General features: G+C 42.9%; 6 protein-coding genes and 1 non-coding gene across 7 annotated transcripts; 4 read left to right on the plus strand and 3 right to left on the minus strand.

Moving 5' to 3' along the window:
* The first annotated feature begins 47 nt into the window (after nucleotides 1-47).
* LOC131267398 (uncharacterized) lies at nucleotides 48-4089 on the plus strand. Its single transcript, XM_058270266.1, has 8 exons — nucleotides 48-157; nucleotides 237-410; nucleotides 494-1161; nucleotides 1228-2002; nucleotides 2079-2586; nucleotides 3143-3402; nucleotides 3461-3675; nucleotides 3747-4089. The coding sequence occupies exons 1-8, from the start codon at nucleotides 110-112 to the stop codon at nucleotides 3847-3849; spliced, it is 2751 nt and encodes a 916-aa protein (XP_058126249.1). The 5' UTR covers nucleotides 48-109; the 3' UTR covers nucleotides 3850-4089.
* Nucleotides 4080-6206, minus strand: LOC131267399 (UDP-galactose transporter senju). Its single transcript, XM_058270267.1, has 4 exons — nucleotides 5892-6206; nucleotides 5702-5819; nucleotides 5424-5610; nucleotides 4080-5351 (listed from the first exon to the last, which is right to left on the minus strand). Exons 1-4 carry the CDS (start codon nucleotides 5983-5985, stop codon nucleotides 4551-4553), a joined length of 1200 nt encoding a protein of 399 aa, XP_058126250.1. The 5' UTR covers nucleotides 5986-6206; the 3' UTR covers nucleotides 4080-4550.
* A 414-nt stretch (nucleotides 6207-6620) lies between these two features.
* LOC131262678 (phospholipase A-2-activating protein) lies at nucleotides 6621-9726 on the plus strand. Its single transcript, XM_058264731.1, has 3 exons — nucleotides 6621-6954; nucleotides 7031-8584; nucleotides 8832-9726. Exons 1-3 carry the CDS (start codon nucleotides 6818-6820, stop codon nucleotides 9565-9567), a joined length of 2427 nt encoding a protein of 808 aa, XP_058120714.1. The 5' UTR covers nucleotides 6621-6817; the 3' UTR covers nucleotides 9568-9726.
* A 103-nt stretch (nucleotides 9727-9829) lies between these two features.
* LOC131263127 (nucleoporin Nup35) lies at nucleotides 9830-11184 on the minus strand. The gene has a single exon (XM_058265283.1). The coding sequence runs from the start codon at nucleotides 11085-11087 to the stop codon at nucleotides 10020-10022; it is 1068 nt and encodes a 355-aa protein (XP_058121266.1). The 5' UTR covers nucleotides 11088-11184; the 3' UTR covers nucleotides 9830-10019.
* A 6353-nt stretch (nucleotides 11185-17537) lies between these two features.
* Trnad-guc (transfer RNA aspartic acid (anticodon GUC)) lies at nucleotides 17538-17609 on the plus strand. Its single transcript has one exon. It is a non-coding gene; the product is annotated as a tRNA-Asp (tRNA).
* A 116-nt stretch (nucleotides 17610-17725) lies between these two features.
* On the minus strand, nucleotides 17726-19158 carry LOC131262694 (26S proteasome non-ATPase regulatory subunit 14). Its single transcript, XM_058264753.1, has 3 exons — nucleotides 18823-19158; nucleotides 18146-18741; nucleotides 17726-18075 (listed from the first exon to the last, which is right to left on the minus strand). The coding sequence occupies exons 1-3, from the start codon at nucleotides 18998-19000 to the stop codon at nucleotides 17914-17916; spliced, it is 936 nt and encodes a 311-aa protein (XP_058120736.1). The 5' UTR covers nucleotides 19001-19158; the 3' UTR covers nucleotides 17726-17913.
* A 1002-nt stretch (nucleotides 19159-20160) lies between these two features.
* LOC131263453 (protein seele) lies at nucleotides 20161-21194 on the plus strand. Its single transcript, XM_058265653.1, has one exon. It carries the CDS (start codon nucleotides 20340-20342, stop codon nucleotides 20964-20966), a length of 627 nt encoding a protein of 208 aa, XP_058121636.1. The 5' UTR covers nucleotides 20161-20339; the 3' UTR covers nucleotides 20967-21194.
* Nucleotides 21195-24674: the final 3480 nt, after the last annotated feature.

A 24674-nucleotide genomic window follows, 5' to 3' on the forward strand; every position in this document is an offset into this window, starting at 1 on the left:
CATTCAACTGTCAAGGTTTGGAACATTAACAATTAGATGCCGACCGTTACAAAAACCAATTGATACATTCGTCGTTGTCGTCTTCATCATTTCTTTGTATCATTATAAAATGGATAATCTATATAATCAGCTTTCAAGTGGTTCATCGAACGTTTGGGTAATGTATTTCCCATCGAGAGATCATTGATTTTCAACTGTATGAGCTAAGATAATGTTTCGTGTTTTTCACTTCCTAGAACATAGTTCAACAATGGCGTCAACTTTGGGAGCAGTCAAAGCGCAGTGGATCCCTATCTATTCTACAGCTGTGCATCGATATGTCGGGATTCAGCTACACTTTGAATGAAGAAGATTTAGTGTTGTTGGATGGAAACATAAATGCGCTACTAGAGGACAACATTTTCCGAGCGGTAAGGCACATGAACCAAAATCAGCAGTTACATCAACAGCATTGAAATATTTGTCTCCTTTTATACTTCTCTTCTATATGTAGCATTTCGATTGTAAAAAATTCATACGAGATGGGATATTCATTTCGAACTTTCAAGATTTCTTACAAAATCTCATCGTTCGCCCGTGGCAGGAGATACTCGCCGGGAATGAATGGCTGAACAAGACGGTAAGACTGCTTGTGGCATTTTGTAGTAGCGACCGGGACGAATGCATCATGGCTGGGGCGTACTTTGCCTCCATCATGTTACTAAACCTTTGCAAAGTACAGCACGATATCAAACAAACCCTAGAGAGACCATCCCTGTTCCGTAATGCTGAGGAGCAAGTACAGTTGAAGAAAATATGCAAAACTGGTGATAATATTTGCTTGGTTCTACTCGAGAGTGTGAAACCCGGATTCGCATTTGTCGAGATATTGATACCGCTAACGGATCACATTTGCAAGATGCTGACGTCTTATCCTTCTCTGTTGATAAAAGAGTATAAACAACTTGAGTTATTAGACGAGATACTATCGCTAAAAAGCCAGAAAACCACGCATACAGTTTTGAAATATCTTAAAAGCCACTTTATCGACACCACAACCTCCACAATCACCCGAGATGTTGGCAGATACATTCTGAGCAGAGAGAGTGTTTTAATTTGCATCATGGGCTCATTGAAATCGACCGAATCCGTCGTGCTGCAACTGTTATACCACGCATGCAGGTATTTTGTAAAAGCAGGATGATCTACCATGAAGTGGAAAATTTAATTAATTTAATGTATTTGTAGAGTTACCGAAAGCACACTAAGCGATCAGGCTAGCAAAAGAATCGCGTTGAGTATGTTTAGTACCAATGAGACTGCGATGAATGCAGCTATAGACCTGTTCGAAGCACGCTTTGTCGAAAACGTACAGGCGAGGAATGTAGAAGACAATATAATTATGTCAGTAGTCGAAGCTTACGGCCAATATGAATACCCTCTAACGGCTCTGCAGTCTTTAATCGAAAAAATATGGCAGAAGCGATTCTTTCAGCAGTTTGACGATCTCTTTCTGCTTCTAAAGGAAGTCCTCCCGCTGGAGGACGGCAACCGCTTTGGTGCCAAGACCATCGCGTATATGATAACATTCTGTCATCAGTTGCTGATGGCAGACATTAAGGCAGGAATAACCCCACCACAGAATGAGCCAGCCCCGGTCAACTGGAGTACTATACGAATGAGGCTGGACAGTTTTGTGTCCTTCTACCCAGAGTGTTTGACCGTAGTGTTTGAGGACCAGAACGTGTTCAAAATATTACTGACTTGTCTCAATCCTGAGGATAAGGAATTGTACAGCGTAGCCGGTGTAAATTGCGAGCAATATTATATTAAAGTTCTGTACAACACCCTTTCACCAGTTGCATCGAAAGCCACAGACTATACTACGCTGCTTGGAACGTTAACCGCCATTTACCGATTCGATACGATCGTTCATGTTTCGGAGGACATTTGGGGTGAACTTACAAAACGCTTTTATACGGTATTCTTTCACACACGTAGCCGATTGAGACGATACAATGTGGTAAGTTGAATTTTTAGCATATTTAAGACTGTTAGAACTAGATACGAACAATAATTACTTATCTACCATTTGCCAGGGTATCGATAAAAAGTTAATGGAAGATTACACCGCGTCCATAACTCAGTTGTGCGTCTTGTTGGAAATTAACAACAGCTCCTACGATGTGTTCACACTAGCCGAATATCTAGCGAAAGATTTGCGGCTGCTGAAGAAAATGAATCTCAGTGAGAACGCAAACGCAATATTTTATCGACTGTATAAAAATACACTCTTCGCGCAGGTTGCGAGTTTGCTGCAAAATCATAACTACCAGTTTTGCGAAAACGGTTCCGATCGGTTTGGCAAACAGGTACAAGCGTTCATTATTGATCTTTGTGCCCAGCTGGATGCTAATGGAGACGACGTTGCATTCGATGTCAGCAAACATATCGTGAGTACAGTTTGCGATATGCTTTTGTTAACTGAACCGTTCGGGCAAAACCCCGTATTGAAAAAGATACTACCAACGGAGTTTACGGTGGAGCAGGAGTTGCTGGAGAAATTGGCAAAATATGCAGAACAAACCATTTTTAGTGCAACCTCAGGTAAGTTAAACATTTTTCTTAAGTCTATAAATTACTTATTGGTTTGTGTAATTGTGATGTAGTGGTTGGTGATTGAAGACAAACAAGTTTTACGCTGATTCTAGCAAATCTAATAAATATAAAAGACATGTAGATTTTTAAAGTACCGGAGATACAAATTACTGGTACCTAATGCAAAATATTTGCTTCACGGATTATGGATTCATAGTGAAGAACAATGAATACATGATCTTTGAGCTGCATGATCCAACTGGGTAAATCCATTAATTCGTATTTTCACACGATTACGACCATTGTATCGTGGTTTTGGAAATAATTTTGAACGAAATCGTCACCGAATGCAAGAAGTTGGAAAAAGATCAAACCGTAATATAGTGTCTTTACTATGGAACCGTTTCAATTAAATAATGGTCGCATAGATATCTCTTTCAATCATTAAAAAGAAGAGTTTAACATAAGATTGATGATTGAATAGCAAGAATGAATAATTCAGCAAAGTAGTTTCTGTATATTTTGAAAGTGAATAACGTATTCAAATTAATCTTACCTTTTTCAGATGTGGACACATCTTTACTATCAGAGAAGAAACTATTGCTTACTTCTTTCAATAAACTGTACAGTAAGCATTCGTCATTGCCTCGCCTTACCGACACCCGGCACATTGTAAAGCATTATGGAGTGAACACCCTATTCTCAATAGAATTGGAAGCTTTGCTGAACATAGTATATTCTAAAAGTCCAGAGGCATTCCATGAAATCGTCACCAGTGTTTTCTTCGAGTATATTCTGAAAAAGGGATGCTATTTTAAAGCAAAGGTGGGTAATTTAAACGAATCATAATACTTTTATATCACCAAAACCGTACTGTTTTTAGGTATTTTTAAACCACATACAAACATTTCATGGTGGACACTTGGGAGGCATAGTAGAAATGGATGAATATTGTTTTAATGTAGCCCGAAGCATCGGGGATAGAGTATTCGAACAATATTTCAGTGCTGAGGCGCACGAAAACAAAATGATCTCCAAAATATTCACGTTGCTTAAACCCTGGGTGGAAAAACTGTCCAAAGAAACTCGAACGAAATTGTAAGTTTTCCTGCTCCGTGTCAACTGTGTCTTTAACTGCTAGTTAATAATTCTGTTTCATTTAATTTCAGGAGACAGCTGTTTCGTAACCATCCATGTTACATTTCTGAAGCCGGTTCAAAAAGTGGAGTCGTAACAATGACAAAGAAATTTTTGCAATCTCTCAAAGCATAGTTCTTTGTACCTATTTTTTGCATTTGATTTATGTTATGTACTTTTTCTCTTTTTCTAATTATTATAAATTTGGGAAATTAACTGCTTAGAAGTCGGTTTTAGAATTTTCTGTTTTATAAAAAAGAACTGTTTATATAAACATACCCATTTATATTCTCAACTATACAATGTGCCATGGTTCGTTATTAACCAAGTTCCAAGAATTATTTGAATAAAACTAGACAAAACGGTAAATATTCATCAATGTTTTCTTTTTATTCGAAAATGAACACTTGGTGCACTGGTCAGTAAAGTATCAAAATCAAAAAAAGAAAAACAGGTGAGAAACGATAATTACGATTCCTATAATTTTATCGAGCCTTTTTGAACTACAAACCGAAATTGTATGCTCCACTATTGGAGGGTTTTCCTAAAGCCGTCAGTAAAACAATTTAAATGATTGATGAATTATATGTAACGCATCGGTAATACTTTTATCTGTTGGTTCTTCATTCTCTGTCTGTGTGATTTTCGTTAACATTAGCAAACAATACCTTACTCTAAAAGTTTTGTTCTTTATTGTTTGTCTGTGACAAACCAAGGCAATAAATATATAAAGAATATATTCTAGGTGCATCCCTATGATTCCATCATAGGAATATTGGTGTGTTTGTCATACGCGTGTCATTATGTTGGGGGAGATACAGGCTCCGATCGGACTATCACACCTCCTCCATCTGCAGGACGTCGTCGTTTTCTGAGTCGCTAGCATTTGCTCGAGACCGACTACCGCCAGTTAGCAGCGATTTTCGATCGTCCGTCTGTCGATGAGGAACGTTCAGGGATCCTTTGGTGGCACTGGGTGTATTGGCTAGGTTGACAACGGGGTTCAGCGAGTACAAATAGATCGAATATGACACCACGAAGATCGCAAGTATCGTGTTGAGATAGATTGGAATCGCAAATAGTAGATAGCAGAGGATGGCGGTAAATATCAGCTCGAGCGCACTAGCGAACGTTTTCAGTATCGAGTTCATGTACTTCAGGAAGAAGCTGGTTATAATGCCGATGGCCGCGTTATTGACCATTATGATGATGACCTCAAATCTGGCTATTTCGCGTAAATTGGCACTCGTAAACGCACCGATCGGATCGCCTTGGAGCACTAGTATCAACAGGTTGCAAACGATCGAGTCCAAGTACATGAAAACATTCTGCACGTAGATATTGATATCGGAACCTTTCTTTTTCAGCAGATACTCATTATATACACCAGCTAGGCAGGAGCACACCGTTTGAACCAAGATGAGCAAAGCACTGTAGCTTAGATCAAAGCCGGATATGTTTTTACCACGGAACGTGCCATCCGCTGCGGATACCTGCGTTGTGTCGGTCTGATCCGATGTTCCTCCGGTTGTGTTGGATGAAAAAAGGGAGAAATTCCATTGTTTCAGCATACATCCCACGGTGAGAAGCAGAAGAGAGAACCATTGCTTTCGGCTAAGAGATTTTTTAAATATAATCTGCAAATGTAATAGAAGGTTTTCTTGTGAGCCGAGAACCAAGTCATTTGCGTTCATAAATAACACCCATACCTGGAACAGTACGCCCGTAATTACGACGCGTAGCTGAAGCAGCAAGTAGTACGTGGTAGGGTCAAACGTGGACAGATTGATAAATCCCAAGTTATTGTAAAGGCAGTACAGGAAGGCCGGAACGAAGTACAACAACAGTACGCTACTTCCTTCCACCACCCGCGAGATAAGAGATGTGAAGCTATGCCTGAAGGACGAGAAGAAAACGTTGCAATAAAACAGGCTCCACATGCCAAACCTAGCCGTTATCGACATTTTCTTTTGGGATTTGTTCTTACTCGCGACAGTAGAGGCCCGCCGATATCACCAACTTCAGAGCTTCGGTTAATAGCACCACCAGTACCGTATTGTAGCTGTATGAGTTATCGGACCGCTGGGAAGCAGTCACCAGAATGCCTAAGGGAAGATACGAATCAGTTTAGGGGTTTGTATAGTGGGTATTACATTATCGATGCACGCTTTCCATACCCTGGCTAACGAAGAGGGACATGTACGTAAGGAATATCACGATACTCTTCCTGCTGGGAAACAGTTCATCCCAATTTATGCGTGCAGTTTTCATGGTGAAGTCACCTTTAAAATTTCGCGTACGAATGACTGACTTTTTAATACTTTTAAAAAATTGCAGTAGTGTGCCGCACACTGTACACTTTACTTTACTTTACAGAATTGGTGGAACAGGCTTCTGTTTCGAATACGAAACGATGCAATCCATTATGCGTTTTCAGTAACCGGAGCGGCTCCCCAAAATTACAACAGCCCCTCTGTTTTGTGGACACGGTGCACACAATTCGATTGCTTGACTGCTGCTGCTGTTTTGTTGTGACGGCATGAAAACAAATCGAATTCGGTTCCAAATTGGAACTTTTGGAACACAAGTCGTGGATCAAATAAGACAGAGGTCTTGGTTGACGCATATCAAACATTGCAAATAAAGTTTTCTTATTGCTGGAAAGCATACTACACATTTAGGTTAAATATTCCCAAAGGTTAAACTTTCTAAATCATAAAATTTTCATTTTCTTAAAACTTTCTAACGTGACATTTGTTTTTGACAGCGCTAGTCTCCGTTATGATTTTGCTGTTTATTCAATTTTCTCGCTCGCACTCATAAGCCAAGCAGTAGTCTCGATATGCTCTATCCTCCTCCAACGCACTAGCCCTTGCAGTCGCCGGCAGTGAGTTGGTAGTTTTCAATTGGTTCGGAACAAATTGCTGGCGGTATATTGTGTGTTGCGATTGCAAAAAGGTAAACATAGTTCCCAAGCGAACCAGTTGTACGCTTTCGCAAAAAGACACAGAACTATCGGATATTTAGACCAACGCTCTGAACGAAGAATAGGTGATCGTGTGAGACGTGCACGGAACAGGGCAGTTGAATCGGATCACGCAAAATGGTCAAAATAGAAGACTTTAAGCTGTCCTGCGAGCTGACGGGCCACAAGCTGGACGTGCGTGCGGTAGCCGAGGGGAAAGGCTTTATAGTGTCCGGTTCCCGCGACAAAACCGCCAAGGTTTGGAGTGCTACTGGGTACGCATTGGGAAATCCAAACCAAACACAAAAGCTGCGATGGGTAGCTGGTTTGATTCATGATTAATTTTTTCAGCAATGGTTATGAAGATACGGCAACGTTAAAGAACCACACCAACTATGTCGGCGCGGTGCTGGTGGTGGAGGCGAACGGATGGGTGTGCACCGGAAGCAACGATGCGACGATCTGCGTGTTCCAGTATCCTGGCCCCCCGGAGCCAATCGGGGTGCTGAAAGGACACACCTCAACGGTATGTGCGCTGGCAGCGGGACACAACGCGACGACACTGATCTCCGGCAGCTGGGACAAGACGGCCAAAATTTGGACCAATGCACCCGGTTCGATGACGAACCTGACGCTTGTCGGCCATGAGGCAGCCGTGTGGGCTGTGGCATGCCTTGCGAACGGCAAGTACATCACCGGCTCGGCCGACAAGAACATCTTTGTGTGGAACGAAAAGGGCGAAAAGCTGGTGGTGCTCAAGGGACACAAGGATTGTGTGCGGGGGCTTTGTGCGTTGCCGAAGGGAGGATTCCTTAGCTGCTCGAACGATGCCACCATTCGCTACTGGAATGATACGTACGAGTGCGTTAAGGAGTTCCATGGTCACAGCAATTACATCTACTCCATTGCCCGGTCGGACGCGTGGGGCGATGAAATATTCGTCAGCGGTGGGGAAGACAGTACCATTCGCATGTGGCACCTAAAGGAAGGCGCCCTCGGTGAGGCTCTACAAATGCCGGCCCAATCCGTTTGGGCGCTGGCGGGATTACGCAACGGGGACATCGTGAGCGGCACTAGCGATGCCACCGTGCGAGTATTTACGGCCAGCGCAGAACGTGCGGCTTCCGATGAGCTCCAGGCAGCGTACCGTGTAGCGGTCGAAGTGCGTCAATCTGAATCGGCCAAGCAACTCGGTGGCATGAATGTGAACGATTTGCCCGGTCCCGAATCGCTGCTCTCCGAGGGCCGCGACGGGCAGACGCGCATCGTGCGACACCCGAACGGAAAGATTCTCTGCTACCAGTGGACGAACGGCAAGTGGGAGTGCGTTGGTGACGTGATGGGCGCGAGCGATGGAGACACCGGCAAGCAGCTGTACGAAGGGCGGGAGTACGATTACGTGTTTTCCGTCAACCTCTCCGACGATGCGCCCAATCTGAAGCTTCCCTACAACCGCGGTGAGGACCCATGGTTTGTGGCGCAGCGGTTCATCCACAAGCATAATCTCCCGCAAGTCTACCTCGAGCAGGTGGCCAATTTCATTGTGAAAAACTCCGACAATGCACCGGTGGCGAGTGCGATAGGAAATAGCTATTACGATCCGTTCACCGGTGGGTCTCGTTATGTGCCCGGTTCGTCGGCGGAAGCGTCCCAGTTTCGGCCCGACGCGGTCAACACGGACCCTTTCACGGGTGGCTCGAGCTATACCACGCAAACACCGAACGTCTCGCTCTCAACGAACGCAGCCAAGCCAGCTAATGGGGCCGGAAACTTGGACCCTTTTACCGGTGGCTCTAGCTACACAACCGGATCGAGTGAGGTGAAAAAAAGTAATACTCACTTCCCCCATCACCACTACGTTATGCTGGAAAATGCAGATCTCTCGAAGGTGCTAGTAAAGCTAAAGTAAGTACACGTATTGCTATGAACTTTAGTTAGCACATTAACCTATTGTTTTAAAACAACCAACTATTCTAACAGTAGTATTTAATAGTTGGTTCTTAAATTAAAATTCTCGCTTTTTTCACTAAAAATACAATTCATTCAAACTATTGTGCTTACTTTGATTGATTGAAAAAATGAAATAATTTAACCTGGTGAATATTGGTTTTAAAATTCTGTAAACATCAATAAAAGAATATTGTATTCGTAGGGAATTGAACAGCAATATCGAGGACCCCTCCGGAAGTATCCGCATGTCGGATGACACACTTGACGACATCGTACGGTATGCAGCGGAAGTAGTGTCCTCCCCCGAGCAGAACTCCGTTTGCCTGACGGCACTCAAGTTTCTCTACACCAACTGGCCGACGGAGAAACTGTTCCCCATCATGGACATAACGCGGCTGATCGTGCGTGAGGCACGCGCCTGCCACGAACTGTTCAATGATGCAGCCTTCTTCAGCACCTTTCTGCAGCATGTGAACCACCTGCCGGCGAACCAGCTGATGGCCGCCCGTTGCTTCACAAACATGCTAGCGCACCAGGCCGGTCGCAACGTGGTAGTAGAAAACATCCGTGCGATCGTCGATCGATTCAACATGATCCGCGGTGGCAGTGCTAACCTTCAAATTGCGTTGGCCAGTTTCTACCTGAACCTCTCGATGACGCAACTGGATAAGCTTACGTCCGTCGACTTCTGCAGGGTGCTGGGCGGTACCATCGGGGAGCTGCTCAGCTGGCTGACGGATAACGAGGCGACGTACCGGGCCTACCAGGCGCTCGGTAATTTGCTGAGCATCAAGGGAGCCGGGATGGGTGCGGTGGCCGATACGTTGAAAGCGAACGGTGCGCTGACGGACAAGATACTCTTCAACATTAGCAGCGAGCAGCCCAACTTCGCAAAGCTCAACGAATGTGCAAGCTATCTGTACGAGTTGTTGGCCTGAAGGGAAACAAAAGACTTGGCATTGGAAAAAAGGTGCGCGTATAGCGGGCAACATTAGGAAGGCTATCCAAGGATCTTTCAGTTATTTTAATCTAGATTATGCTTTACGAAAATTTAATAAATCTTGATTTGAACGATTGGAAAATTCTACGCATGAAAAATTGAAGCTAAGGGCTAAACTATTATTTTTCAGGATAATGCAGTTCCCTCCAATGAGTATCCTGGTTAAGCAATTGTAAATTTGAATTAATCAATGATTTACAGTTTTCGAGCATTATTCACTTTATTAACGCAGATTCACATTCAAAAACAATTTATAAATTTCCATCCCCCAGCACAGATTTTGTCCCGTAATATGTTGTGTTTTCAATTGTCGTGCATAAGTTTGCTGGAAAGTTTGTTGCCTGCCCGTAGGAAGCAAACCAGAGCCTACTCAACCATTCCCTGAGCCTACTACCATCCGAAGAAAAGGTCCATCGCCTTGTTAACGATGCCGTTCGATCGCTTCGCCGCAATCGGTGAACCGACCACGGCATTCTCTTGCTGTTTGGCTGTGTAAGACACGTCCATTAGTGAGCGCACACGGGAAAAGGGCCGCTGGGATCTATCCAACCCATCGGCATCATTCTCTTTGCCAGTAATGGACGAATCGGTGCAATACTGTACGCCAACCATCAGTCCCGGGCTAACGATGCGCCCATTGAAGTTGATCGCTCGGTTGCACTCGATGCGCGAGCTGTAGCGCAAATGGATCCAGTTGCCACCCTGCAGTGCCGGCTGCTTGTCCAGAATTGTTCCGATTCCCATGAAGTGCGATAGGATGATTGAGGTGGCGTTCTGCGGGAATCCGAACACCGTCACCCAGTTGCTGTGTTCCTGCTGCTCCAGCTTACTACCAATTTCGTAACTCGAAGGCGACGGAAGGTTAGTGGTGCGATTAAAATCCGTCGTGTGCGGTATCGGGGACATGACACGGGACGCATTGAACGCACTCTGATTCTGCAGCGACTCGTTGAAAGACAGATTATGGCTGGCGACGTCAGGAACAGACGGACCACGGACGGGTGTGTGCAGCATCTGTTTCTCCTTTCGCCACGAGTCGAATAACCCTTGCGTCGGCGGTCCAGCCGTGCTGGCGTTTGCATCGAACGACTCATTCCGATACTGATTTGCAAGGCTTGACGCTTGAACGGTCGAGTTTTGCAGGAATCGCTGTGCGTGCTGCTGTGGTTGTTGTTGTTGTTGGTGGCCCTGAGGCGTGTGAGGCAGAACGAACGGAGAAGAAAACTGGCCCTGGTACTGCTGATGATGTTGACTTTGCTGTAGGATCGGCGGTGATCGGAGCCCTTCCGGTGGTGATCCAGCCATTCCATGCGAGTAGGCCAGCGATGATCGGCCCCGTGTCGGCGAGAGCGTATTCGGACGCGGCGTGGTCGGCGGATCACCCATCAGGAAGGAGGGTAAATAGCCGGCGCTGCTTCCTCCCGGTCCACTCGGGCTGCCCAGTGTCATTGGTTCCATGGCTTACTGTAGTTTTTATGTTGGAAGCACTAAAAATCTTTAACAAAAATGTAACCCGCGACACTTGAGTATATGCAAAGTAGATGCTTGTTTTCCTCGCGACCGAATCTGTTGTCGTTACATTTGATTTTTCCGTAAACTTGTCATTTCTACTAGTGCTGGCAGAATCGGGACTCGGAAGATTCGAAGATTCGATCCCTAGACGGATTCTAAAGATTCGAATCCCATTTGACGGATTCTAAAGATTCGAATCCCATCTGACAGATTCTAAAGATTTGATTCGATTAGGATTCGAATCAGATTTGATCCCAAGCTGCAAACGTCACTTTAAAAGACGTCTTTTAGTGGTCTTTTAATCGTTTAAAAGACCGTTAAAAGACGTCTAAATAACACGGTTAAAAGACCGCATAAGTCAAAAAGTGGGGATTTCGAAAATTCGAAATAAAAAATTGTCCCTCCTTTTTTCGAACACCCACGTCAAAATACAAAATGACAAAATGAGGCTAATTCCAATACTTTCCAACAGCCGCTTTGAGAAAAGATTTTGCGGATTTTTTTATTTATTTTCAATCTAGTAAAACAAGAAACTCAATTGTTACATTTCGAGCAATCGAGGTGGACAAATTATTCAACATTCATATCGGCAGTCACGCATCGACATCGTTCGATATATCCTCCGCTAAGAACGCGTTAACACCAATTATCAGGTGGTCTTGCGGTCGGCCCTTCGAAGATGATTCCTTTGCTTAGCGGTCAGCCCTCATGCAAATCTTTTGTATCAAGATGTTCCACATCAAGTGTTTCATTTGATTCCCCTGCGCATGACACAGTTGGTTGAGTCCGTTCGAAACATCCTCCTGCTGGGGTGGATTTTGCGCATTGTTGGGCAAATCGTCCTCACGACGGAAGGAGTTGACGGAGTGTGTTGTTGTTGAGTTGTTGTGAGCACAGCACCATTGCACAGCACACAGCCTCGCGCCGATCCCGAGGACCGTAGCCGAAGCAGCAGGCAACCGAGGAACAAGGAGGCGGGCTACTGCACCACCAGCCGTTCCAGAAGTAAGAGCAGTGACGCTGTACGGGAGGTGACAGTCGACGAGACTAGCCGCAGTCCTCTGACGGCGGCGAAGGAAGCGGCCGTCTCGGAGGCCTCGACGTCGGGCCGCTAACCGGAGGTAGGTTGTCTTGTAGGTGCCAGCTGATGCGTTCTGACAGGAGCTTTCTAGCGCAAGAGCTTTGCGAGAGCCAGGCGGCTTTGGGCGTCAATGCTCTTCAATGAGCCATGCCCCAACCACTGGCTCAAACCTCTTCTTTCGATCTTTCGAAGATTCCCTTGATGTTAAACAAAAAAAAACACAGATTGTTATACAAACAATTATGGCTGAAGATGAAAGCGGGATCACTGCGTTGAGTTAATCTTCCGAACGATGATACGAACATTACCTCTGCCTCAGCTGTGTCGTCTGCTGTTGCCGAACCTTCTTGCAAGTTGTTGTTTTCTTCACTGTGATTAATTTTTTCACCCTCTTCGCTCATTGTATCGATTGGATGCTTTAAAATACACTGATCTGTGATGCTACGATAGTCAGCTGCATGAAATAAACAACCAAATATTTACGATTCTCATCGTGCCTGTTTCGCTTTGACAGAAATACAATTCAAGGAAGAAAAATAAGAACCTCTTAAACCAGATTGAAATTTACACGAAATGCACTTAAATCCCGCTTGACAGTATGTAACTACACGGACACAAGCAGAAGCCAAGTGCAGTAAAAACCATTCAAACTCCTCAACCCTGTATTGTAAATTGAGTCAATCGGTCTTTTAAGCCAGACCTTGCAGATTGGGTAAGAACCTCCTAAACCAGATTGAAATTTACACGAAATGCACTTAAATCCCGCTTGACAGTATGTAACTACACGGACACAAGCAGAAGCCAAGTGCAGTAAAAACCATTCTAACTCCTCAACCCTGTATTGTAAATTGAGTCAATCGGTCTTTTAAGCCAGACCTTGCAGATTGGGATTGGTTTGGGACTCGATTTGTTGCGATTCTGACTTGATCCTAAACTGTTTGAATCGACTCACAATGATTTGAGTCGAATTAGTCACATAACGAGTCGATCTAGAGACAACGTAATTGATTTAAGTTTACTCAAATCGAATGCTGGGTAGAATGTCCAATGGACATAGATTGAGTTTTTTGCGCGATTTGCAAGTTTTGCTGCAAAAAAATTTCTGGAACCTATTTTTTACAAATAAATGCAGTTAAATGTCCATTATCCGAGTTGTTCTACCCAACCAAACCCATTTCATCAGGACCAGACCATTTTTACCGAATTCTGAATAGGATTCTGGGGATTCAGATTAGGATAAACAATTTTCAGATCGACATTGGTTTGTTTACATGATGATGATGATGCTAATGATGATGATGATGATGATAAGTCCCACCGCTTACCCCTACATAGGTTTGAGAGGGACGAAAGTATCTTGCGATATTGAATATAAATCATCAAACGAGAGAGGTCATTGGGGCATTACTCTCCAGAACAATCGCATCCAACTCTGCTCCATTCATACAACGGTCGCCATCTATTGCACAAAGAGGTACATCTTAGATTTCCCAACTAGCAAAAGGGGACCACTTTCCGGAGTAGGGCAGGTATTTTCGCACAGTTCTGATTAACACCGCCAGCTATCAATGATTGATAGTGTGGTGAAACCCACCAGTGCTACTTACGGGACCTGATCTCGTCCCTTCACCTTGAAAGGTAAATCGCCGAGTCCCCCAAGGTTAACGAGGCACCACTTTCCGGAGTGTAAGAGGATATTTCTGCTCTGTTTGTAGTTCCCCCGCCAATTACCATTGGTTGATAATGTGGTGCCACTGTCAAAAACAGAAAGGGACCCAACTACAGCGAGATGTGTACGTAGGTTGCCTTTTAAGTTTCGGGATTTGAAAAAACTGGTGATGCAATCTACCAACTAACAATTTTATCGTAAAGTTTGACGTTTTTGAGGTTATACGTACTCAGAACGTTATGACATACGAGCGCTTTTTGTGTTGTTAAAAAAATGTTTAAAGTGTCAATGTCCGCCAAATTGTGGAATTGGGTCGTGGAAATTTTCATGCGATTATTTTTTGCAACTTTCGACGTGAATTGACACAGCAGTATTGCATGAATGAACTTAATTCAACTTTTGGTGATGAAGCTCCATCAATGATCAGTATTTATTGATGGTTTGGAAAATTAAATCGGGGTCGGAGTTCACTTCAAGATGAATTTCGTGAAGGTCGTCCAAAATCAGTTTTCGTTCTGAAAACAATTGATGCTGTGCGTGAACGGATATTACAAGATCGTCATGTGACTTTTTGTGAGATAGAGACAACCTTAGGTATTACTGGGACCAGCACATACTTAATATTGCATGAACATTTAACTGTCAAAAAAAATTGCTGGTGTTGGATTCCACAAAATTTGTCAATCTCTCAAAAAGAGACTCGTGTCAATTGGTCGGCAAAAATGCTCGAAAAATATGATTGTGGTGCATCAAAACTCGTCTTTAATATCGTGACAGGTGATGAGTCGTGGATTTACGCGAATGAACCCGAAACTAAACTGCAATCGACTGTATGGGTGTTTCAAGATGAGCCAAATCCAACCAAAGTTGTTCACGCACGAAGCACTTCTAAGCAAATGGTCGCATGTTTTTTCGGAAAAACTGGATATATCGCAACCAAACCTCTAGAACAACGCAGAACAGTCTATTATGAGTGGTACACAACCATTTGTTTGCCAGTTGTCTTCCAAGAAATCAGGAAATTCCACCGCTGTCGACGGATCACCCGTCACCACGACAATGCGAGCTCTCACACATCGGCTCAAACAACTGCATTTTTGAGTACTCAAAACATCGATTTGATGAGTCATCCGCCATATAGTCCTGGATCTAGCACCAAATGACTTCTTTTAATTCCCGTACGTAAAAAATAAACAGAGATTTCAACGTTTTTCAACACCTGAAGAAGCGAAGATCTCTCAAAAAAGACTCGTATCGAATGACATTTTTAACATTTTTTTAACAACACAAATAGCGTTCGTATGTCAAAACGTTCTGAGAACGTATACCTCAAAAACGTCAAACTTTACGATAAAATTGTTAATTAACAGATTGCATCACCAGTTTTTCCAAATCCCGAAACTTAAAAGGCAACCCTCGTAGATACTATTAGTTCTTTCCGTACAGCCATGTCCACCAATTGTCCTCGTTTACGCGCGCGTGTCTCAAAATTATGTAGACTAATTCATTCTATTCAGTTAAATTAAATAATAAAAATAAAAAGTCCCTGTTCATTTTTTTACTCATCATCATCATAGTCAAAGACCATGTTGACAAATGCAATACTACGGGCTCAAAAACTACAACATTTACTAAATACATTGCAAGCACAGCGTCTGACAACCCTCTTCACGAATACGGCACATAGGCGTATGAACTCCCTAAGATTTCGCGCTTGTTTAATCTCTCTCGGCATCCTGTTGTACCATTGTACTCCTTTGAAAAACAACGAATTTCGAGCGTTCCATTACGAGTGTGTTACCGATGCACGTCAGACCCAACCACTATCTTCTTCTTCTTCTTGGCGTAACGACCTCTTGGTCATGCCTGCCCCGTCGAGGGCGTACGAGACTTGTTTCCCTGTTGTACGTGGATAGTCAGTCCTCTCGTACAGGGGAGGGTCCGGTCTCGGTTGGGATTCGAACCCACGCCGTCGAAGTGGTGAGCCCCGGCGCTCATGGGCCGATTTTCTAACCGGCGCTACCGCTCGGCTGTCGCGGACCCCAAACCACTATCCTTTCCCCCAAATACGTTGGTACCAGGCCTTTCAAAACAGGTTGGAGCACTATAGTATACGCTACTTAAACTGTTCCGACTGTTCTTGGATTGGGATTCGGATTTGGGGATTTGGTTTACCCACCACTACGAACGAAACTCGCGCCAAACTGGCATCAACAAGCTTCAAAAACCTTGGTCACAACTGTAAATAATGGCTAAAGCAACTAATTTCTCAATAACTTTTTAGTGGCTTGGCCAATTTTAGTGACAGACCCCTCAAATGGAAGGTCTTTTAAAGACTGATAACTCTGTGCAACAAAGACTCTTCGGTAGCTCTTAGTTTATGAAATTCTGAGGCGTAGGTGCAGAAACCTTGGTTGGTATTTTCTGCTGAAATAACCAATTTGTTAATAACTTTATAACTGCTGAACCGATTTGTACATGTGACCCCTTAAATGAAAGGTCTGCTCAAGACACACAACTTTGTCTAACAATAGATCATTCTATATTATCTAGTTTTTGAGAAAATTTATTTTTCGAAAAGCTTCGGAAATCTATCGGTTCCGGTGGAACAAGGTACTCAATACTTCGAATAGCCAATTAAGCAAAAAATTGCCAATTTGTTAATAACTTTTGATTCTTTGAACCGATTTTCTCGATTGACCCCTCAAATGAAAGGTCTGCTCAAGACACACAACTTTAACGATAGTTAGATTTTCCAGGCTGCTTAGTTCTTGCGAAATGATTTTGTATGGGAAAATGGCCGAAACAGCCAATTTGCCTATAACTTTTGATTCTGTGGACCGATTCTTACGACAGACCCCTCAAACGAAAGGTCTTTTGCAGACCAACAACTTTGTCGAAGTAAAGACTTATCCATCGTTTCCAATTTTGGAGAAATTAATACTGCGTCATGGCCCGGTCGACCGATACTCTTCGAAAACATCAAAATGTCATTTTCATATAATCCCAGGCCGGCAGAGTTCGAAAGGTCCCGATGCGCAATCTTTCTCTTCGAAAGAGAGATTTTGCGATTTTGCGAGAGAATTTTCAGTTCTCTTTCCTCTCTCAAATTGTGCGCATAGTGGTGGGTAGTTTCCTCGGAACTGAAATGAAACAGCTCCCCCTTGGAGCGGATAGCGATAGCGATCCAGATGGTCCTGGGGACCATTCAAAAGCTCGATTTAGCCTTTGGATCAATTCAACCATTGATTGTACAATTGTTAAAGTAACAAATAATATGAAAAATCGGTAAATTTGGTAGGCACGCATGATATGATGGATTGAGACTCGGATTCGAAGATCCGGATCTCAGAATGGATTTGAATCGAAAGATTCGAATCCCTGTAGGGATTCAGTTTTCCCATCACTAATTTCTACTCTAGACCGTGTTGCCATCACAAGCGATCATTATTTTGAATTTTGATGTTTTGTAAAATATTAATTTTCGTTGGTTGTCACTCGAATAAATAATAGTAAATATAACCTTGTATTCTATAAAATGTATTTTACGAATAATTCCTACCTATTTGATATTGCAAAGCGTTTTACATTTGTTCGAAAGTTATGTCGTCGTCTAAATAACTAGTTAACAACCCCTCCTCCAACATCCTCGATAGTATAGTGGTCAGTATCCCCGCCTGTCACGCGGGAGACCGGGGTTCGATTCCCCGTCGGGGAGAATATTTTTTTGTTTTTCCCAAATTTCAAAACTTATGTCCGTAAAACTACTCCTATCATAAAACATTTCTTTTACCATGGGTCATCACTAAAAAAAGGCACAAAAACGCAGAATCATAAGTACCTATAAAATATGATTTTAATTTCTCCGATGTAGTCTTTTCCCTTCAGATACACAGATCTGATCTTTTTGCGTTTTCCCGCAAAAGACAAACACAACACATGGAACGAAAGGAAGTTATTGAATCGAAAAAATAAACCGTAATTGTATGCTTTAGTGAGCTGTAGTGTGCTTGGTTCCCCAATTACTTGAACACGATCGTGTCCAACATTGCGCCAAGGCACTGGACGATGTTGTTGGACATCAGCGTGTCGACCTTCTCCTCTAGATGACGCTTGGGATCCTGTTTGCCAACATTCTTGATCGCCAACTGCTCGGGGGTCATTTTTTCCTCATCCTCAAGAGCCTGTTGCGCAAAATAGAAACGATTTTCATTAATAAGACAGTTCATTCTCAGGCCATTGTTTTTCGATTACCTTATTGTAATTCTTTGCTAGTTCCAGCATCTCACTGATGGTGCTTTCATTGATGCTGCAGTGCTCTTCGTAATTGGCCAACGTTAGCCCATCCATCCACGACTTTTTGTGTAGATTCAGCAGCATCTTCTGTTCCAACTCGTTCTTGCGGTAGTTAATACTAATGGAGTAGTAGTTACGATTGAGACCATGAATTAACGCTTGCACCGAGGGCTTTTGCAAGTGACCCAAGTTGGACGTCGTTTGTCGTGGTTCCTGGCACAGTACCAGCGTGTTATGGTTGATCAGGCGGAATGCGTCGATGACCACCTTTCCTTTGACCGACTGTATGGGATCGACCACAACGGCAACAGCACGCTCGGACAGAGCTTCAAACGACTGCTGCGTGTTGATATCAACACCGGATAACCAGCAACCGAATCCCGGATGCGAGTGGTACCATCCGACCACCATCTCCGGACGGCCGGTTTGCTTTAGCATGTCCAACATTTTCGCCTGAAACACGGGATCGACGGCTTCAACGGACACGCCGGTTCCAGTCTGTGGCATCGCAAACACATCGATGACTTGCACAGTGTAGTCATCAACAAATTCACCTGCGAAGGATAACAAAGACGCAAGCCGGGCGTAAACAAAACGTATATCCTAAAGCTTTCTAATGTGCAACTTTAACTTACCCAGCATCAGCCCCATGACCTCCATCGGGACTCCAGCACGGCCGTGTTTAAGCATCTTCAGCAGGGCGAGTGAAGAAATATAGACCTGCTCTGCTGTGTCCACAACCGGAGCATCCGATGGTGGCGGAGCTTGACTTAGTCCAGGCATGGCTCCTCCAAGTCGCAACAAACGATCCATTTTAACGAAGAAGATGTAATTCACTGACTACAGTTGATTCACTTTCCACACTTTACAGCACACAATGGCAAGAGGGAATGTATGCTTCGAGTAAACCAGTTGATGAAATAGCAATTCAATGCATTCGCTGCGGAACGAAGAAACCGATGACTTTCGTTTCTTTTGCGACTAGTGTTGGCAGAATCAGGATTCGAAAGATTCGAAGATTCGATCCCTAGACGGATTATAAAAAATTCGAATCCCATCTGACAGATACTAAAGATTTGATTCGATTGGGATTCGAATCAGATTTGATTTGTTTGGGACTCGATTTGATTCGTTTCTGACTTGATCCTAAACTGTTTGAATCGACTCTCAAAGATTAATTTGCAAGATAGTCTCTAGAAAAATTCCTGGAACCTATTTTTTTACAAAGAAATACAGTACAATGTCCGTTATCCGAGTTGTTCTACCCAACCAAACCCATTTCATCAGGACCAGACCATTTTTACCGGATTCTGAATCGGATTCTGGGGATCCAGATTAGGATCCCAACGAGAAATTTTAGCGTTATTTTAAGGTAAAAGAATTCTCTTCAGAACTGCCCGCTCTTCTTTTCAGAATTCTTTTATTCCTTCTTTTGCAGCAGATTTCCTATGCAATCTAGGCGTAAACCGACTTCTGAAAAGTAGGGTAAAACAATTCTCTTTATACTTGCGGGACGCCTCAAAAGAGAACGCTTTGGCGTGACTGTGCGTTTATACGGATTGGGATTCGGATTCGAAGATCCGGTTCTCATAATCGAAAGATTCAAATCCCTGTAGGGATTCAATTTCCCCATCACTATTTGCGAAAATGACAGTTCAATCATGTCACAATCAAGGTTTCGTTAACGAAGCAACATTTGCTTCTGTATATAGCTTTGTAAAAGTAACCTTGAGCTACATGCAAAAATCATTTGTTTTCAAAAATCTTTTACTTAAGATTATTAACATATTTATACTGGCCTAGAGACTAACAAATTTATTACTAAATAGACTATTTAAGCCATTCTTTCTAGTTGTGACTAACGTGTTTGAAGATTGTTCAATTAACCCTGGAGTTGATTTGAAATGCCGATGCTGGCAACGCTGCTGTCAGTTCCGTTCAATGTATAGAATCAACCAATCAGAGACGAGAAACGTGTTTATTTTCATTTCGAAGCGATAATGTTCGTCAGAAACCGGTTGATATAAGTCATTCGGTCCATTATTTGATCAGTATCCTTTTTCAGTAGCATAACGACAGTTACCATCTACTAGTAGCATTCAACCTTTTACAATATCTGTGTTCGTCAATAGATAAGAAAACCCCCGCAAAAATGAAGACTGATTTGTGCTGCTATCTACTTGGTGTGCTGGGGCTAACGATCGTTCTCGGACCTGCCGCGATCAATGGACAGGTTGGCGATATTGCACGACCGATCGAGAGCAAAGAACTGAAATGCCTCGTGTGCAAGGCGTCGATGGCAGAGATGGAGCTGGCCGCTTCCAAGGTGGATCCGAACAAAAAGGTGGAAATAGGCGACTACCGGCTCGATACCACGGGTGAATCGAAGAAAAAGAAAAAGATCCTCTACGCCAAGTCGGAAATGTACCTCACGGAAATGATGGAGACGGTGTGCGATCGTATGGACGACTACGCCAAGGCACGTTACAAGAAAACTGGCCGCCCTGTGGTGCTGAAGATGATGACGGAAGGTGGCATGAACCCCGACATGGCCCACGTTAACTTCGTGCAAGAGGGAGACCTCAATAAAACCCTGAAGCATCTTTGCCTGGAGATCGTGGAAAATTACGATGAGGATATCATCCGGATGTTCCAGGAGGAAGTCGTAAAGGATACCGACATTCGGTTATGTTCACAGGTTGCTAAATACTGCAAGGAGCAACCGGTCGACGATGAGTACGAGTATGAGGAGAGCGAAGAGGCCCATGAGGAATTGTAGAGACGGGATGTCCAAGACGTTCACCATTCCTATGCATAGAACCATGAAAGCTAGTGAAGAAGTTGTGCAAAGTAACGAATCAAAGTTACATCCTTCATTGTTAATCCTTAAATCATTCAAAAGGGTACCTAAATAGGACATAGACTTATTAAGCTTCAGTAAATGATAGCGAGAACAACAGAGTTGAAACACAAGAATAAAGTTTTTGTACGAAATATAGCTACTTAAATTGTATTACTGGGTTCTATATTTTGGAGGGTTTTGTTTTTTTTACTACGGTTTAGTAACACCATTCAGTAATCGGAGGTTGTCACTCAATTGCAGTCGGGCAAAACATGTGGAAAAAATTGTTCTCCGATAAAAGGAACGATTACATGCACTGATAAGAGTTTGCTCGAGCTACTGATGTGCTGCTTATCGATAACGGGTTTTACGTTTGTACGGTTCTAGAGTTTTCATAATTCTGTTAATAGAGATGAACATAGACTTGCTATAATAATGTCGCTGATTTCAACAATGTAAAATTCATAAAATTTTGATTTACCTCTTAATTGTGCTCTTCGTGATTTAATTATTCCAGTCTGGGTTGCTATTCGTTATGTATACAGAACTAATTGTTTACGTTTATACTATTATTTGAAAGAACTGAAGGATTGGTGGTTTGATTTATTAATCACCTTTTAAAACATCGCGTTGAATCTGATTCAACTTTTAATAAATGTGCTGAGAAAAACAAGTATAACAATGAAGCATAAATATGCTTCAATTTCACTCTACAGCTTAACTGTACCCTTGAGGAGCTTTTCGAGCAATCCATCATAAGCTGAGAACTAAAATTTGGAGAAAGGAATTTAATATCTCTTGGACATTGTTTTTTCCGCCAGAGGAGAAAATGGTCGGGTTGTTTAAATGGTTATGACTATATTTCCGTTACTGGACCTTCGTAAGTGATTCAACAAGTCGGGCGGGTGCGACAACGATCATTTTCAGTCGCACTGCTTGGTGGGAAAGACGAAAATTCATGGAAAAACCAATGTCAGCTAGTCTTCAGCGTGGACTGCATTATGCAAGTAGTTTTTCGGTTCGCTTTTGGTGAATGGGAAATTGCATCTCGACGACGAAGCGCGAGACAGATAGAATGGGGTAATCGGTAATTTTCGCAAACGATCCCACTGCAAGCGATCCTGCACAAAGCTGGTGAATGGCAGCATCTGCCTTTAGTTGAATTTGGTTGCAGGTTCAACATTACAAACGAGTGAAGTGCCTGCGAGCGCCTGCTGACAACATTGCTTCACCCTAATCGTATATTGCAAACTTTTATGAATTAACTTACGAATTTTACAAAATGTACCTACTGATTGTGGTTGTTGTACACTATTGCTAGACTTGATCCAATATCTACACGTTTTCGGGCTATCTACATTATCACTATCAGCGGTATACTATGGTTCCAGCACTTCTGAAACTTCGAGCATGGTCCACGTCGGCAAATCGCGTGCCGCAGTTCGCGGCCGGTAGCGCGTATGTGGTCGCGTGTATAATTTGGCCCGTTTAACTGCACACCACCCCGTGGGGGCCCATCACCGCTGATTTGTAATCGTGAAGATTCATTACAAGGTTTGGAAAAGAAAAAAATAAAATTCAGTAAAAAACATACCCCCCCCATATACACATTAGCCCTCACCTTTGCACGTTTGTGTGTTCGTGCGATTTGCGAGCGCCACATAAAAAAATTCCTATCATCCAACAAGCCTAGGGGCCTCGTGTTTGCTGGCGGCTCCAGCACCGAGCGCATCGTGGCAGTGATGAGTCGAAGTTTGTTTGTCATGCGAAAAACATCTGTCCAAAGCAGCGAAGCGGCTAAGGTCCCGAGCGAGAAGCTAGAGGATTTTCAAACGTGGTAGAGGACAGTGTGTTTTAGATACGCAATTACAATTTGTGAGAATTCTGTTCCGCAAACTGAGCATACCTTAAATCGTGTTTTTAAAATTGGCCAAATTTTTGCAACTTCGTATGACATTTTTTTCTGTGCAAAACTTCTCAAAATGTGTGATACCTGCGGTATCGATTGTGGTAGAAAACAGTGGACTATAATTTATAACACATGAATCGATTCATGATAAGATAAGCGTTACTAAAGAGGAATACAACGTGTTGTGCGCGTGAAGAGTGACAATTTCTTCAGTTGTGTGAAGTCGTATAAAGAAAAAAGACTTGTGTCGAAGGTGAATTAAATAAAGTTAATGTGGTTTAGTTAAGTAGTGATATCATGTTAGGATATAGGGGATGGAATTTTAAGTATTACCTAGACATAGTTCCTAAAGTGTAATATAAAATACAAAAAAAACTCCCCACCGTAGCTGAAAGGCCGTTGAAGGTAAGAAACTAGCATCAACAATAACCTAAAAATCAATCCATCAATCGCTCATGTAACATACATCATTGTAACATATTGGTTTCGGGTACAAAACAACACCTCAATAATAGTTACTGGCTGAGGTGTGTTAGTGGCTTCGATGGGGCGCTGTGGGGAATAACCAAACCAAATCGAAAACAACCACCGCAGGCCGACATCAAACGATCGGATGATTGGTTTTGATTTAATTAATTTTACTTGACCCATAAACGTGTCTTACAACTTCGTAATCGTTTAGCTCTGGCCGGCCGATATTACGAGTGACCCACCACGGAGCCGTGAAAAAGTTATTGTTTGATTTATTTTTGTATTGTTTTTTCGGCAGCATTTCAACATGAGTGCGTTTAAAAACAAACATGTTGTGCTTGGTTGTAAAAATTTAGAAATAACCAAAAAGATTCCAGATTATGGATAATCGAATTCAATGAAAATATTGTAAATAATATCTTTGAATATTGTTGCATAAATGCAGAATCCACTGAATATAATGCAAGCAACAGGGTCTCATTCAAAAATGCAAGTTTGATGTTGTTTCCTAAATTTTGAAGTGGGAGTATTGACACGTTGTCACGTTTTACCAATCTTATATAACTATTTTAATTTATAAAATTGGTCAATTTTTTGGAGCTATTAGCTATATAAGATGTTATTTAAAAAAAACTTGTACGCTAAAAATTGGTGAATGATTCTCGGGGGAAAAACATAAAATAGTTATCATTCGAGCAAACTTCGTTAAGTATCATAGACTTCTGGTGTGTGTAGAATAATTAATGGGCTGACAGTTTACCTTCTACAGATTAATTTCTAAACGATGATGTAGAGACGATGAACTCTTCTTAAAAGGAAGCCAAACTGTTTCCTGTAAAGCTTGTGAGGATTTTGTTTTTGGCAAATACTCGTTCAATTTTCTCCCTTGTTGAGGTCTGTTTCCCGGATGTTTCTTACTGTGCAAGACACGCATTACCACCGGCCCTAACCATGGCGTCGCCACATTTCATCACGTAGTAGTCCACGCGCGGTGGACATTCATGGGGCCGGCAGTTATTCTCACTTTCTGTTTCTCGGTGCGAACGTTGTTAAAATCAGCCAACCAACCAGCGGCACAAATTCACACACCAATTGTGACAAATTTCCGACTGCGAGTCGGAGGGAGGTCACTTTCCACCCCCCGGGACGGTGATATCTGCCACCGTGGTGGTTCGAAATTGCGTGGAAAGTATACTGAGGTTGTGGCTTTGGGGTCGTGTTTGGTTGTTGGAGACACGGTGAGCATACCGGACTATGCGCGCTTG

This window comes from Anopheles coustani, chromosome 2 (assembly GCF_943734705.1).
Source record: "Anopheles coustani chromosome 2, idAnoCousDA_361_x.2, whole genome shotgun sequence".
NCBI lineage: Eukaryota > Metazoa > Arthropoda > Insecta > Diptera > Culicidae > Anopheles > Anopheles coustani.